The sequence below is a fragment of the Sardina pilchardus genome, chromosome 20 (genome assembly GCF_963854185.1).
Source record: "Sardina pilchardus chromosome 20, fSarPil1.1, whole genome shotgun sequence".
NCBI classification, from domain to species: Eukaryota; Metazoa; Chordata; class Actinopteri; order Clupeiformes; family Clupeidae; genus Sardina; species Sardina pilchardus.
The window spans coordinates 2,644,166-2,661,268 of record NC_085013.1 but is presented as its reverse complement, the minus strand read 5'-3'; the positions used below and the strand labels follow the sequence as shown (position 1 = coordinate 2,661,268).

At 48.4% G+C, this 17,103-nt stretch overlaps 1 protein-coding gene across 4 annotated transcripts in view; it reads right to left on the bottom strand.

Moving 5' to 3' along the window:
* Positions 1-17,103, bottom strand: part of daam1a (dishevelled associated activator of morphogenesis 1a) — a 78,212-nt gene that overhangs the window by 30,177 nt on the left and 30,932 nt on the right. For all 4 annotated transcript variants that reach the window (XM_062522124.1, XM_062522125.1, XM_062522123.1 and 1 more), the window contains exons 2-5: positions 14,717-14,999; positions 9,427-9,516; positions 3,574-3,645; positions 1,211-1,305 (exon numbers count right to left, since the gene is read on the bottom strand). In XM_062522124.1, coding sequence (XP_062378108.1) covers positions 1,211-1,305; positions 3,574-3,645; positions 9,427-9,516; positions 14,717-14,899 — 440 coding nt within the window. In that variant the 5' untranslated portion in view covers positions 14,900-14,999. The remainder of the gene's footprint in view (positions 1-1,210; positions 1,306-3,573; positions 3,646-9,426; positions 9,517-14,716; positions 15,000-17,103) is intronic.

The window sequence follows — 17,103 nt, the reverse complement described above, 5'->3', positions numbered from 1 at the left end:
TCAATTACACGCATGTGTCCAAACATCATCGAGCTTTAATAAAGCAGCAGAAAAAAAAAAAAAAAAAAAAAAACGTCCCGCTTTGATGCCGAGCAAACACGGGCCGGTGGAAACATAAACATCTTCATGTTACGGTCAGGCACCATTTATCTCAGGGAAAACACACACTCGAGAAGCAGGGAAAGTTCATCGGTGACCTAATGGCAACACCTCTGGGGTCGCGCAGGTCAGAGGTCAAAGGTTGACTGAGAGGTTGTTGACTTAATGTAAATAAGAGCCGTATTGCTTTAAAAGATGTTAGCATGTTGTGTGTTGCGCTTTTTGTTGTGTTGTGTTGTATCAGAATTAGCCGCAGCTTATGCATTGATTTTGCAAAAATTCTTCAGCTATGAGGCTAATACACGGGGGGCAAGTATTATGGTATTAATATGGTTTTATTTATTCTAACTGGCATAAAACACTGTCCTGCGACTTATTCACAATGCGGCTAATACACAGGAAATGACTGTACTGTGTTTTGCTTAATAGCATAGCACTGCATTCTGTGTTCTATGTCGTGCTGTTGTTGTGCTTATGTAACCATGTGGCCTGCTTATGCAAAGACCCACTGCATAAGTGATGCAGAGTGCTCAATAAGAAATGTGGAAACCACATATATGCTGTGAACTCGAACATCTCGAACGTTCTCCAAAAAAACATGACTGCCCCGGCCTGTACTTTGACTGTACTGTAGTTTGTTGTGCTATATGGTGGTGGCCTATGTGCTGAGGCTCCTTAAGAGTGTCCAAGTGTGCTGCAGCTGTCTGTGTGGGCTGCGTGTCTTTTAGAAGCGGCCGAGCTCAGCGGTACAGTAGAGTGGTGGACTGGAGATGAATCAGCTATTAGCTCAGCCTAATGATGATAAATGGCCCTGGCTTCCATCAACACAGCATGGGCCCTCTAAACTGTGTGTCTCACGCATGCACACACACACACACACACACACACACGAGCGCACACACACACTCACACTGAAATACCAAATACTAGGTCATCAGCATGTATGAGGTTATAATGAGTCATTTAATTAGGTCACACAATCAATACCACCTCCTGTTTGAGTGTGTGCGTGTGAGTGTTAGCGCGTGTGTGTTAGTGGGTGAGTGTGTTAGCGTGCTGTGCCTGTGTGTGTGTGTGTGTGTGTGTGTGTGTGTGGAGTGTGTTTTTTCACCTCATGGGCTGCGTGCGCAGCGCGGTCTTCAGGCTCTCGATGGTCTTGTTCCGCTCTTCTTCGTCCTCCTTCTCCAGCGCCAGGAGAGTCTTCCTCTGCAGGGAGGACACAGAGCCATTGGGAACGACAGTACAAAGCCTTCACAGAGCATTACACACACACACACACACACACACTCACACACACGCAGACATACCTGAGAAGGCCTTCATGACAGCTGGGACAGTTAAATTGGCTCTGAAATTAATGTGCTGAAACATAAACGTCTCATCACTTACTGAATCTCAGGCAATGGTGTGTGAAATTCATGTGGAGTGACTGAGTGAGTGTGTGTATGGTGTGTGTGTGTGTGTGTGTGTGTGTGTGTGTGTGCGTGTGTGTGTGTGTGTGTGAGTGTGTGTGTACGGGTGTGTGTGCATGTGTGTATGTGTGTTTGTGTGTGTGTGTGTGTGTGTGTGTGTGTGTGTGTGTGTGTGTGTGTGTGTGTGAGGGTCTGTGTTAAAGACAGAGTTATAGCCACAAGCTGAACTCTGATTCTCAGACCATTTGTCCTGTTCAGTGGACAAACAGAGGGGGGGACAGCCTCTCAACCCCTCCCCCTCGTACATACACACACACACACACACACACACACACATACAAAAATGTACGCACACACATACACGAAATACCATGTTTGTGTACTCAGATACACACATACTCCCACACAAAAACACAAACTCATAAAAAGCCCTCCTCACAGACAGTCAAACTCACACACACACACACACACACACACACACACACACACACACATAGACAGACATTACATACACACACTGGCCTCTTTGGTCCGTGTTATTTTAAGCAGAAAGCTGGGCTTTTTCTGGACCTCTGAGGGGCAGTGTCCATGACCCAGGCAATCAGTAAAGCAGCAGAGAAAATCGCACGACTACAAACTCCTCAGCTGTGTGTGTGTGCGCGTGTGTGTGTGTGTGTGTGTGTGTGTGTGTGTGTGTGTGTGTGTGTGTGTGTTTATATGTCTCGGTGTGTGTGTGTGTGTGTGTGTGTGTGTGTGTGTGTGTGTGTGTTAGTGGATTTCTGAGTGTGTATGTGTGTGCGTGTGTGTGGGTCTGTGTTTAAATGTGTGTGTGTGTGTGTGTGTGTGTGTGTGTGTGTGTGTGTGTGTGTGTGTGTGTATGCGTGTCTCAGTGTGTGCAAGTTTATGGATTCTCATCTGATCTCCTCTGCTTTTTTGGCTAAAACACTTCAGCACTTCTTTCGTTTCAGTATGGGAATCTGGATGTTAGTTTATGATTGGGAGAGCATCCAGAGAATGCAGAAAGAGAGAGAGAGAGAGAGAGAGGTGGGGGGAGAGAGAGAGCACGGAGAGAGATCCATGTCTCACAGCTTAATGACCAACATTTCCCTCATTTCGTTTAGATTGTCAGCGATAAGATAAACAGTCTGTCTGTATTACACTGGAAAAGCTCTACACAGTAGATTTGGCCTGCTGAACACTTATCAAAAATGCGCCGACTCTGAGCCAACCCTCAGCTACGGTGCAAAGCCCTGGCTAGATGGCTCCCTGGCTCCGTGTTGCTTGCCGGAGAGAGAGAGGATATTGCCTCAGAAATAGACTCCGTTCTGTTTCTCTGCGAGGGACTTGGAGACGGTTTTTTTTTTTCAGTCTTGATAACCATCCACCAGGCACATACCAAAACTTAAATGCCTTTCAAACTCATTTCAACAACAAAATTAAACGAATTCCTGTTACACGCAGCACTACATGGTCTAATCCAGCACTTGGACAGTGTGTTTCTTTCCATGACCTAGCTGATAATCTCTTGATTTCCCACAGTTTACACTAATATTACCAAAATGCCAGGGTTACTGCCGTAGCATAATAAGGTGGGTTTAAAAGTGGCAATCCATTCCAAGAGGAATACCCTTGGACGGCTCGTTACAGCTCGCTGTCTCATTCGCTTTGAATCACGCTCTTAAGTCACATGAATAAAAGTGAATGACAGAATGTTAGCAAACAGAAAACTAACGGCCCTATAAAAGTCAATACTAACAGTCGTGTTAAAGGAACAGCCCGCTATACTGTGTACACTGGCTGTGTGTGAAAACATAGACCCCCCCAAGCGTCCTATATTCCATCTCAGCTTGAATTCCTGAGGACTTATTGCCATGAATATGAATCCACATGGGTTCTCTTGGTTTTCAAACGCCCCGCTTTCAGTAAAGTTTGTAACACCGTCAGTTCAGTGTTTTACGGCATTGTTTAGATGGGGGGACTAGGGAAAGGGCTCGCGTGAATATAATGTATATGGCCTTGATCGCACTCTCACATGTACATCTCCATATATGTGTATACTTACGGCTGCCATGGAGTTGATCTGGTCAATGTAGTATTCAGGCCAGCTGGTCGCACCCTTATTCTCCTCTGTTTCCTAGACAGGCAAGCGTGGGAGAACGGAGAAGAGTTATGGACAAGTCTATCCACATAGCTCACACATAAATACACTGGCTGAAAAACAGATACACATACACACACACACACACACTGACACACACGTACATACTCAGACACACATATTCACATGCATGATATACTATGCGGCACTTGGGCTTGGCCAGCTCACACACACACTCACACAGAACACACACACACACACACGCGCGCGCGCGCGCACACACACACACACACACACACACACACACACACACACACACACACACACGTCAGTCTCTTTAATTTTTCAATCCATTCCCAGACTGGGCCGGCTCCTCCTCACCACCCGTCCGCTGTTCTGGTCCAAAGCTGTAAAGCCCCTGGAAGCCTGAGATCCACCCCCAGCGTCCACCAGGACAGCTCTGCTTTCCCACAATCCCCTCCAGCTACACCACACTGTGCTGTGGGCTCCAGGCCTGTTCAAGTGTGTGTGTTTGTGTGTGTGGTGTTTATGTGAGTGTGTGTGTGTGTGTGTGTGTGTGTGTGTGTGTGTGTGTGTGTGTGTGTGTGTGTGTGTGTGTGTGTGTGTGTGTGTGTTTGTGTGTGTATGTGTGTGAGTGAAACCTCACTCATTTCACATCTCCTCTTCACATCTTTTGCGTTTATCATCAACTCTCTTTCTTTTACTTTCTTTTACTTTTCTTCTTGTTCTACCTTTTTCATTTACTTTCAGACTGTTGTCTCCTCTTGCCCTGTCATGTCCCCTCCCACAAGCCTTCTCTGTCCTTTGACCCTCCCCCCCCTCTTTCTTCTCCACCTCTCCTCAAGCCTCCGGCTTCAAGACCCCTCACCACCTTCTCTACCTTTCCACTTTCCTACTTTTCTTTCTCAACTCCTACCCTCCCATCGACATTAGCCACCGCTCCGTTTGCACCGTTTGCTACAGTTGCTACATGTACATTAGCCATGGCTTTGTTTGCTGTGTGAGCCACGGCTTCATTTGTTTGTTACGTTAGCCACGGCGCCGTTTGCTACGTTTGCTATATTACGTTAGCCACGGCTCGATTTGCTATGTTAGCCACGGCTCCATTTGCTACAAGTTATTCTTCTGCTTTTTCTTCTCCATCTCTCCTCACTTTCTCTCACACACCTCTATATCCATTGACTCTACACTTTATATTTTCCTTTTCACCACCCTCCCCCTCTCTCTCAATCTCTCTCTCTCTCTCTTTCTCCCTCTCATTCTCTATCTCTCCATCACACACCTGTTGGTTTGTTCTCCTCGTGAGCTGGCAGACTGTTAGCACTGAGTGATGAACCTCTTGGGATCTATTTGAAATAACGTTTCTGCTAAAACACTGGGAGTCTGAGAGAATGTCTAATGTGTGCCAATATCCTTCACATTTGCAATGAAACCCACCCTTTTAAAAAGCCAAATAACTGACCATTTAAGTCTGGAAAACAATACCATTGAGTATAGGGCTATTTGCAAATCTCAGTGATTTATGTAAGTTCTGACCCTAACTCTGTGTGAGTTTGAAGGGGGGGGGGGGGCGTTTTGGAAGGGGGGTGGGTTGGGGTCGCCAATGTGTGGGGGCTACAAGAACCTCATAAACAGCCCCACGCTCTACGCTACGTTCCCTGGAATTCTTGTTGTCAATCTTAACAAGTGCGCCTATAGTTTTATAGCCAATTATGCAATTTAGTCGGAGAGTTTAGGGCTGTGGAAGTTAACCTGAGGGTGGGAGAGAGAGAGGCCGAGACTCAATCACACAGTCATCTGCACGAGTGAAAGAGAGATAGAGACAGAGAAAAGTTCGAAAAAAAGGGCCACAGCAAGGAGAGGTAGAACACAGATGAGTACGTCTGATGACAAGTACAGGAAGCTAAGAGTGTTAAAATAAAGACAGAACACCAGAGGCAAACAGGAGGTGCAAGGAGGCACTCTCCTTTTTATGAACACTCACACTCACACACACACAAATAATCATGTACACACACAAATAAACACACACACACACACACACACACGCACATGTACGCACACACAAATAATCATGAACACACACACAAATAAACAGACACACACACACACACACACACACACACACACACACAGGCACACAGGCACACAGGCACACAAAGACAGAGCTGGGCCTGCAGACCATCAGTGAGGGGACGGTTTTATGGAGACACTGCAGGTGTGCGGAGCTTACAGCCGGCGCGGCGGGCCCACTGCTGCAGAGACCCACGGGATCCAGGAAAGGAGCCCACTTAACCACTAACTAGTGCACTGGAGAGGCTGCGAATGGGAACCAGACCCTGGCCGAGCACTTCGCGGAGACGGAGTGTCGCTGGCTCGGGGGCTGAGAGCGTCTGAGAGAGAGGGGGTGGGTGGGTGGAGGGGGGCTGCACTCACAGACGCGGTCTCACTCGCCTCGCGTGGGGAATAAGGCAGCGGCGAGACAGCTAGGCCCGCTACATAACAGCTCAGCTCAGCTCAGCTCAGCTCAGCTCAGCCCCGCAAGCTGTGCAGCCGTACCTGGCGCCGGGTCTGCTCTGGGTTGAGCTATTGTGCTTATGGGGTGACTTAGCATGACTTCATTTGGGCCAAGCAGCAGAGTGAGTGTGTGTGTGAGTGCGCGAGTGTGTCTGAGTGTATGTGTGTGTGTGCGTGTGCGTGTGTGTGCGAGTGTGTCTGAGTGTGTGAGTGTGTGTGCGTGTGCGTGAGCGTGTGTGTGTGTGGGTGTATGTGTGTGTGTATTTATGACTTCTTGTGTCTATGATGTGCTAAGTCTGCAATGTACAACTACAATGAAAGCATGACTATTTGCTTTTGGAGACGAATAATGAGATGAGAAATGTTTTGCATGAACTATGAATTGGGTCGTTCACACAACTGTGCATGGAAGACGATATACAAACTGGTTTTTATTTCAAACAGATTTGCAGATATCCAAGATTCACTCCACTCCTGTCCCAGGTGAGAGAATCGACTCCAATCGCCTCCACATGTACTTAAGTTCTTCGAGGCACTTCTTTCTGGCCATGCAGAACACCTCCAGAAAAGCTGCCGGTTCTGTCCGATTGCTAGCAGATGCTCAGTGTGGGCCGGGCCCCGAGACAGAACCTGCTTCAAACCACAAACTCAGCCGTTCTCGGAAACAAGAGGAGGGAATTACCTAGCTGGCAAACATCTGAAGAATTTCCCCCAAACTGAAAACACTTTTCTGCCTCCTACGGCTCCTCTTTCCATAGTGTCACCCGCCGCACTTGCAAGGGAGGAGACACAGAATCCCAAAAACATGGAGTCCCCGACAGACAGACATCCATGGCAACATGGTGGCAGTGGGAAACTAGTAACACATACGTTCTAAAGACTACCGTACTGTAAGATTACTGATTACTGTAAGTTAGGTTGGCGGTATTACAGGGAGCCATTACTGTATATGCGTTTTTCCATCGAAAGCAAACCCGTTCTTGAACTGGAATTCGGAATTCTTTGAGCCATGTGCTATCTAGTGACCAGGCTGCATTTCCACTAGTTTTGAACTGAACCAAGAGTGCAAGTATGTGACAGTTGTCCCGTAGAAATGACAGAAATTAGCTTTGTAAAATAGCGTTAACGTCTGCCGACACGCACACTGCAGTTCGCAGGGAAAACCAATTATTTTTTGGTTCAAGCTCCGAACCAAAGTGTTGGAGCCGGTTCTCTGTCGGTGGAAAAGACCTATTTGATCAAACATCTGAAATAGTTATCTTTTTTAATTACCCTAATTTGACAATGAAAATGACTGACTGAGAATGAGAATGACTATTGAAATCGTCCTGCTTTATCCTAAAGACCTTTTTAACCTTAAGATGTTTACGGTAGGTGACAAAGACAAGCTATTGCTAAACAACAATACGTTCACTATGGTCAGTTGGCCTCTGTTCAGTGAGCGCAACTCCCCCTGTGAACTTACAGAGCCTTTGAACAGTAGCTGCTGTTCACCATCTCCATTAGCAATGCAAGTGAGCAGAGCACTTCACACTGGCCAGAATAACAGGATGTCTTTATCCAATGCTAATGACATCTCTTAATGTCACTTCTGTAGGCCTTCTGTTCCTCCCCTACGCAGTCAGGGGGAAAGCTTTTCTCCCTCTGTGTTGACACTGTGTGTGTGTGTGTGTATGTGTGTCTGTGTGTGTGTGTGAGAGAGAGAGAGAGAGAGTGAGAGAGAGTGTGTGTGTGTGTGTGTGTGTGTGTGTGTGAGTGTCTGTGAGTGTATGTGCGTGTGTGCGAGTGTGTGTGCGCACGAGTGTGTGTGTGTGTAGCAAAGGTACAGCACAAAGGAGAGCTAATCAAAGTGCAAGGGCAGACTTCGACTTCACCGCGCTTGGCTCTCGGCGGGAGATTTATGCGTTCCCCTCCGTGACAGATGAGATGGCTCGGCAGGAAACAGAGCTTTTAAAGCAAACAGCTCCCTCCGATGCTAGGTAGAGCTAGCCGGGCCTGCCGAACGCCAGCAGAGGTGGGGGCCGCGGAGAGGGGGGGGGGGTAACTGGACTAGAGAGGAGGGCTTTGATGTGACGGCCAGTTGGAGAGGAGGGAGAGAGAGGAAGGAGAGAGGAAGGAGAGAGGGAGAGAGGGATGGAGGGAGGGAAGGAGGGAGGGAGAGAGGGAGAGGAGTGCCGTGCTTGTTGAGGTTGGTTGGCCCATGTTTGGTCTGGCAGCCAGAATAAAGGAGCTCCTTCACGGCTCGCTTTCGATTTCTTTCTCTCCGTCTTTCTTTCGCCCTGGCTCACCCTCTTCTCTCTCTTTCTTTCTCTCTCTCTCTCTCTCTGTCCCTTTCTCCTCTACTTCTACCTCTCTCTTTCTCTGTTGCTGTTTTTCTCTCTCTTCTCCACACTCTCTCTGCATCCCTCCTTCCATGTCCTTTCCTTTCTCTATGACTTTTCCCCTTTCTCCTTTTCTCTCCTTTCCTTCTCTCTCTCTCTCTCTCCTTCCCTCCCTCCCTCCCTCCCTCCCTCACTCTATTCTCCCTTCACTTTTCCTGGAGACTTGAAGGGCAGCTCATTTGTCTCCATTTGAATGAAAGTATTTTCAGAATGAAGAGAGAAAGAGAGAGAGAAAGAGAGAAAGAGAGAGGGAGAGAGGAAGAGAGAGAGAGAGGGGAAATTCACCTTTTTATTTTCTACGCATTCATTGTCATGCTCTGGCCTCTGAGGCATTCCCTCCCACTGCTGCCCATATCCCTGAGCCTGTTCCGCTCACACTCTGGCTCACACAGATCATAAACACACCCATACCACACACACACACACACACACACACACACACACACACACACACACACACACACACACACACACACACACACACACACACACACACACACACACACACACACACACACACACACACACACACACACACACACACACACATACACAGACATGCACGCACGCACGCACACACACACACAGACAGATACACACACACATCAGAAAGACTGGTTCTGCAGCAATGCATGCGCTATGACACAAGCGCATGCATACACACATAGACACACCTCAGCACACACGCACACACACAGACACACGCACACATTCACAGACACACCTCAATACACACATGCACAGACACACCTCGTCACACACATACACAGACACACACCACCCACAGAGACAGTTGCGAGACAACAACAAAGGAGAGGAAAGGGGAAGAGTGTGTGAGAAAGTGCCCAGGAGACTGACTGACAGCCAGGAAGGCAGAGAGACAAAGAGGCCGACTCACTTTCTTCTTGCTGCAGTAGATCTGCCACTTCTTCTCGGCTGGGAGCGCAAACATGGCCTCCCTGTGTTTCTCTGTGAGGTCCAACTCATCCTGTCAGAGGAGAGGAGAGAGAGAGAAGAGGAGAGGAGAGGAGAGAGAGAGAGAGGGAGAGAAGCGGAGAGGAGAGAAGAGAGGAGAGGAGAGGAGAGGAGAGGAAAGAAGAGAGAGAGAACACAGACAATTTAGCATCAACAGCAGGTTCATTAAAACACACATCAACCCAGACACATGTCAAACAGTGTGTAGACAGACATACTGCACATGTCAGATAACAGTTATTACACAGCAGTAATGTGCCGTCTACAAGCCAACCCTGGAACTTGACATAGCTTAAGTTATTTACAGTCCATTTAACATGCATAAAGGTGCAATGTTAAAAGGCTGTTCAGCTTATAACACTCATGGAATTTCTGATGTAAACTATCAGAGTGACTATGTTGACAGGCTCAACTCGAGTGGAAGAAAATGATTCTTAAAAAAGCACACCAGCGCTCCTGAATTATTTTGGTGCGCTGACTAAATATTTGGCTAGCCATTGCTTACATTAAATGCAAAGAACAATTTCATGCCTGGTGAATGTTCTAGAACATCAAAAGCAAAGTCCAAAAGGGACACGTAAAACTGCACGTTAAGAACCCAGACACCCCAATACCCAAGATTCTGACCACTTGCCATGTGAAAAACACACTTACAAAACCAAAAGTATCTCAAATGAGAGGTTGGACGATATATCAGATCACACCTAGTCCGTGGATGTTTTTCTTTAGGTAAGCACGTCATTGACACAGAAAAACGTTACCCAAGACACCTGACAGTCTGTACTGGCCTAACCTCACACCCGTACCCCACAGAGAGAACAAACCACACACACACACACACACACACACACACTCTGCCACACTTCATCCCATTCACAACCGGCCACTTGACGTGTAATCGTTTTGCACGGGGCATCAGGCATCCCACAATTCCTTGGGATATGAGGTGCAAATTCCGCCACGGCTGCCAAACGGGCCGAGCGATGGAAACATTCAATTATTACCTGAGCGGCCCTCTGGCCTCGGCCTGAGCCGAGTGTTCCACCCTCACTGTCTCGCCCAAGGAACCGAGTCCCATTCGATCCAGATGTTTGAGTGCTATAAGTCTATTAGAGTCATGTGCATGTTATTAATGCCATTAAGAAGCCATGTTACTGATTCCCTCTCTGTTTTTCATCCGCTCTCTGTCTCTCTCTTTTGTTCTCCCTCTCTCTCTCTCTCTTTGTTTCTTTCTTTCTTTCTTCTTAAAGATCATCCGACCCTATCTTTTCCGCAGAGGAAATAGCTGACAAAGACAGAAAGAGGGACAAGGAGAGAGAGAGAGAGAGAGAGAGAGAGAGAGGGAGAGAAGAGAGAAGAGAGAGAGAGAGAAAGGGAGAGAGAGATAGATAGATAGAGAGAGACATACAGACAGAGAGGGGGGAGATAGAGAGAGAGAGAGAGATAGAGAGAGAGAGGGGGGAGATAGAGAGGGGGAGATAGATAGAGAGATAGAGAGAGAGAGGGGGGAGATAGAGAGGGGGAGATAGATAGAGAGATAGAGAGAGAGGGAGAGAGAGGAAGAAGAGCTGGAGAGAAGTAGGGCAGCAGGAGACAGACAAAAGGCGGCTGACAATGACAAGGAGGTGCCTGGATGTAGCGCAGCGTCGACCCCCAAACCTTAAACGGTCATGCATGCGCACACACGCATACCAGAGATCTCGCGTCACGCCAGCGCCAGATGCCCCATCTCCAGCGCGATGTGTCGGGGCCAGAGGTCGATCTTATCCAGATCTGTGCGCTTCCCTCTCTCTAACACCTTCTGTCTCTTCTCCCTCCCCCCTTCCCATCTCCTCCCTTCCTCCCTCTCTCTCTCTCTCTCTCTAGCTCCATGTTTTCACTATCTCCCTCTCCAGATCTCGAGAGAGATAGAGAACCACAGAGACAGCCTAAAGAATGACAGCTTTCAACAATCACTTGTCCTCACTTGGACCTACAGTACAGGCCTGCGTGTGTGTGTGTGTGTGTGTGTGTGTGTGTGTGTGTGTGTGTGTGTGTGTGTGTGTGTGTGTGTGCGTATGGGTGCGCTAAACTACCACAGGGCCAGAGTCGGTCGGTCTCTGGGGACACGGTTATTGGAGGGGAGGGCAGCGCATACATCAAATGTTGACAGTTCATTTATGTGGAGGGAAGGTGCAAATGCAACAGAAAGCCAACCCCCCTGTCAGCCCAGTCCATTTTTATCATCTGTTTGTCGTGGTCTATTTGAAGACATCAGCTGTTGGGTGAGACACTTGAAACAGAGCAGGCTGCCTCTGTGTTCTCTCTCTGACTACACTGTGGGCGCTCTCTTCGCCATGTTACGAGCATAGAATACACAAATATATTCGCAACATCAACTAAAATGTGGCAAAACTATTGTGAGCTATAATACAAATTCCATCTATTCTTATGCCTAAGCTTTTCGCTTGTTTTCGATGCTTTGGAGTAGATCCAGCCTTTGACTACCGTGTTTAAAAGTCAAAAAAGAGAAGAAAAAAACTGTTGCTCCATTTAGACACTCTCACCTGGGCTACACACACACACACACACACACACGCACACGCACACGCACACAGCAATTTAGCAAATAGGCAAAAAATAGCAACAAGGGCCCATCCATGTCTCTTCTTTCAACAGCAGCATGATGAGTGAGCTAAAGTGCTGCTTAGGCAGAAGCTGCCCCTTCATGGGGGGCCCTCGCTGGACAGAGGGGCCCCCTGTTTGGAGACGTGTGTTTAGGACAACGGCGGCAGCGTTAGCCTGACACTGTTTGACATCTCTGTCCCGGGGCCGCTTTTGTGAGCGCAGCTCTTTAGGGACACAATGGCCTGCGGAGCGGTCAGTCAGCAGGTGGGCCCTGGGGTCTGCTGAGCAGGGCCCGGTGGAGAGAGGGATGCCATTGAGCGCGTGCCACACTGCGTGGGTGGGTGTGGGAGGGTGGTTGGCTGGGGTGGGGGTCGGTATGCGTGTGTATGTGTGTGTGTGGGGGGGGGGGTGCAGCCTTAACGGCCCATATAGCTATCATGGATGATGGAAGAATGGCAGCGCATCAGATATCAATCACACACGCTCTCTCTCTCTTTCTCATACACATGAAAGAGCGAGCGACAGAAAGCGAAAGGACAGAGAGAGAGAGAGATTGAGAGAAATGCAGGATACGGGCAGAGAGAAAGAGAAGGGGAATGAAAAACACGAGGAAGAGGAAGAGAAAGTGGAATAAGACACAGGGGTGGTAAATAAAGAAGGAGAAATAGCCAGAAAAGAGAGAAGAGAGAGATAAAGGGATAAAAACATGAGAAAGAGAAAGAGAAAGACAAAGTGGAATAAGAAATAAGGGTGGTAAATAAAGAGAGAGAGAGAGAGAGAGACAGAGAAAAAGGGAGAAGGGAGAAAGAGGGAGATGAAAAACAAGAGGAATAGAAAGTGGAATAAGAAACGGGTAGTAAATAAAGAGAGAGAAAGAGTGCGAAAAGAGAGAGACAGAGGGATGAAAAACATCAGGAAGACAAAGTGGGATAAGAAATAGGCAAGGTAAAGAAAGGGAGTGAGAGGGAGAAAGAGAGAGAGAGAGAGAGAGAGAGAGAGTAAGTAAAGCAAAAGGCAGATCCTGTGAATGGAGTCTGGGGAGGTAATGAGGAGATGAGCTCCTTTTGTATGACTGTCCTTAATGGGTCATTAGAGGAGAATGGCCAGCCTGTCTGGGGAACGGAAGACACTGAGAGAGAGAGAGAGAGAGAGAGAGAGGGAGAGAAGAAGAGATGGAAGGAGGGAAGGAGGGAGTGACAGAGACAGGGAGGGAGATAAAGCGAGACAGAAGGAGGGAAGGAGGGAGTGAGAAGCCCATCCAGGCCTCTCATCACCTCTCTCCTCCTCCTTATGGAGGAGTGTGAGCAACAGCAATCCGTCTGCCTGCCCGTGGACTACGTGACTGATAACCTCTCATTCAGTACAGAGCTTTTTGAGGCCACAACAGCGGACTCAGGCTGTTGAAAGCAAATAGCCGTTTGACAAACTAAATCGGAGGGTTTTGGGAGGTGCACGACATGTGCACGTGTCTGGGGAGAATCTACGGGCACGTGCACGTGTACTCAGACTGGAAGGGTAGGGCTCCTTATGTTTGTTTACCAATCACTGTCGTTGCTAATGCCAGAAGAGAAATCGCTTGAAGACAGGTATCGCTTTCAACGTGGAAGCTGTCCAACCACTTGTCTGAACTCTTTAGCTTTGTTTGAAACACATTACGCCACTTGTATTCACACTTTTTGGTGTTTTGAAATAGAAAAAAAAACAACAATATCTTCCAGATCTGTCTGATCTAATCAGACGTTAGCGTATGTTTTTCTTACTCAGGTGGACAGTTCAGTCTGATTACTTCTGTGATAGCGCTTTATGTTAACATTAGCCTCATGGCCGACGCTAGGGGTTTTGACTACCATATCCTCAGGCATGATCCGCCATACAACTCATATTTCAGACATAAAAACAAAGGCTTTATCCCAACCTTCTAAGTCACCTTTCAAACTTTCAGACCCCGGTCCCAGAAACTGGCCAGTTTGGAAAAGTCAATGTTAGTGCATGTGGTAACAGTAACAGTGAACCCCATAAAGAGAGAGAGAGAGAGAGAGAGAGAGACAGAGCACAGTGTATATACTGTATGTATTATTATGTTTCTGTGTTATTGTTACACTATGATATACAGTACTGTACATTTGTATGACTCCTTTGACAACATGAATATCTTATTTGTCATGCCAATAAAGCATCTTTGAATTTGAATTTGAATTTGAGAGAAAGGGTGAGAGAGAGAAAAGAAAGGGAAAGACGTTGAGGAGTAGCTCTGAAATGATCAGAGAGAGAGATACTCAAATTTGATTCCAGTGAACTTCCTCATGAACATGACAAGCAGAACAACACTGAAAAAGGATCAACTTTCAGTGCAGGAAGGACAGTTAATAACGACAGACATAAAAACCTGGTCAAAACCTGGACAAGCGGCACATTCCATACAATTGGATTTAAAAACTCGGGTTCAATTCCAACCTGCGGCCTCCAGCGCTCTTTCCCACTCATTTCCTGTCAATGACCAACTGTCCTATCTCAGTTAAAGCCCCCCAAATAAACAACATGAAAACATGGATAATCCGCCGCCCATCCCCCCACCCCCCTGAGCCCGTCCTGTGCCCGACACGTACCACCAGCTCGGAGAACATGGCGTCCAGCTCGTCGGCGGGCGGCATGGGCAGAGCGGGCTCCATGGTCTGCAGGGTGAAGCTGCTGTCGTGGCGCAGGCGGTAGGTGATCTCCGGGTGGCTGCTGCTCTTGAAGCAGCAGAAGATGAAGGACAGGCCGCGCGCCGGACGCTTGCGCGGCGCCATGGCGACGACGGCGACGACGTACGGCGACGGCGATTCGGGGTCGGGCTCACGTCTTGCCCCCGGCCTTCGGGTTAACTCAGCTGGCTTTGTCTAGGACCCCCTGAGAAGAGACGAGAAGAGAAGAGAAGAGAAGAGAAGAGGAAAAAGAGATTAGCAGAAGTCACATTGAAAACACATGAATCCCTCCTGACAGCAAACCCCAGCAACATGGTTACACATCAACAGTCATGCAATCAACACGACATGACATCACTGAAAAAAAGAACTGGGACAAAGTAGCCGTTTCAAGTGATGACACAAGCGCTTTCGTCATCCCGAGCACGAGTCCACGCAGGTCAGTCAAAATCCACCCATGTCTGGTCCCCGCTGGACGCTAATCAGTGTCCATGTCAAGACGGCGCACATCCTGTATTGGTCAGTCACATGTCACATGCGCACTGGCCGCAGGAGAGGAGATCGTATAGCCGCGTCAGGACGTCCTCATGACACACACAGACTACACATAATCAGCCTCCAGCACTCAATATTTTATACGCTCCGCTACAAAGCTATCTGGTGTGTGTGTGTGTTGGGTATCTTTTTTCCTGCTCCTTCAGAAGTCACGTCCCATAGATGTTGAAAGACAAACAAAGACGAATAGTTGGTAAACACCAACAGCAGGGTTATCAGGCCACTACAGGTCCAGGGTCAGATCCAAACAGAGCCACATAGGAACTGAGAATCAATAGTGGGAGAAGAAGAGAGGGGCATCTGTCTAAAACAGCCAGACGTCTATTCTGCTCTGCTTCTGTTTGGGGACTGGAGGGCTGAAAGGTTTCGCCACAGAGAGATGAAAGCACTGACACAGATACCTCAGCACTTAGTCCCTCCACACAAACACCCCTCTACTTACCCCAATCCCACCCCACCCCACCCCTCCACTCTTTCCACCTCTCTCTACTCCCACTGTCCCTTTGTAGGGAAGGTTATCGGAGGCCCCTGAGGTGTCTTTTAAGACCACTTATCGACCATGTGAGTGACCTCTGCTGCCCCACAGCTGATGCGGACGCTGAAAAAGGCCGTCGAGGACGAGGTGGCGGTTCCAGTGAGTCGGGTCGATTCGAGGACAGTCGTGTCAACGGGAACGGATCTCACGCCAGCGGTGTCCACTAACACAAACGGTTCTGATGACTAGAACCCACAAAGGAGCTCGCCGACGAGTGTGACTCGCCGAACGACTCGTCATTCTCGAAAAGAATACCTGCTGGTGTCACCGTCACGACCTCTATGCAATATTCACCCGCACATGAAAGTGATTTATCATCCGATATATCACTGACTCACACGCACACACGCACACACGCAGAGCTTCAAACTAGACTTCAGCACAAAAAAAAAAAAAAAAACAGAAACCACACCGAGTTCAGTCAGGCCTACTGTTGCTCCCCTACCTCGAAACAAAACCCACCAGCCCACCATCATAATAGAAGCCCTGGGGTACAGGCCTCTCTTTGTCCCGGGGAGCCGGCAGGTGATTTGTATCTATTACCTTAAGCAGCCACCCATGGGAGGTGTAATGTGTCTCAGCGTGGGGGGGCAGTAGTTAGCATGTAGCATGACCATCATAACAATGGGAGGCTGTGGGCGGCTAGCTAGCTAGCGTGCTGCTGGAGGCCAAAAAACGGGGGTGTTTGAATCGTAGAGGGTATAATGTGATATAGGGCACGGCTGGAGCGACAGAGAGCGGCTTAATAAAAGCCGATCTGTTTGCGGCCTGATGGGAAATGACTCCATTCGAAGCGCATTACGCACGGGTGGTTTGGCATGCGGAGGAGGACGTGAGGAGGTGAAATTCGGCAGCTTTTGGCCGGAGGTGAGCTCGGGGGAGTGGGGAGTCGGGGGGGAGACGACGGCGGTGGCGGCTGGGTTATGCGTGGGATCAAACGGCGTTGCCATGCCGAAAGGTCAGCTCTGGCATTTAGTTTAGAGCCAGCTGTGTGGGCACTCCCTACTTTCCACTGAAGCGCACTCACACACTCACACACTCTCTCTCACACACATGCACGGACACACACCCACGCACATCACACCCACGCACATTCACACACACACTCACATATTACCTAGTGCAAAATGCTACTCGTCCAACACATATCATTAAGGTACGAAGGTCATACAAAGGAAAAGCAATTACCTCATACACACACACACACACACACACACAC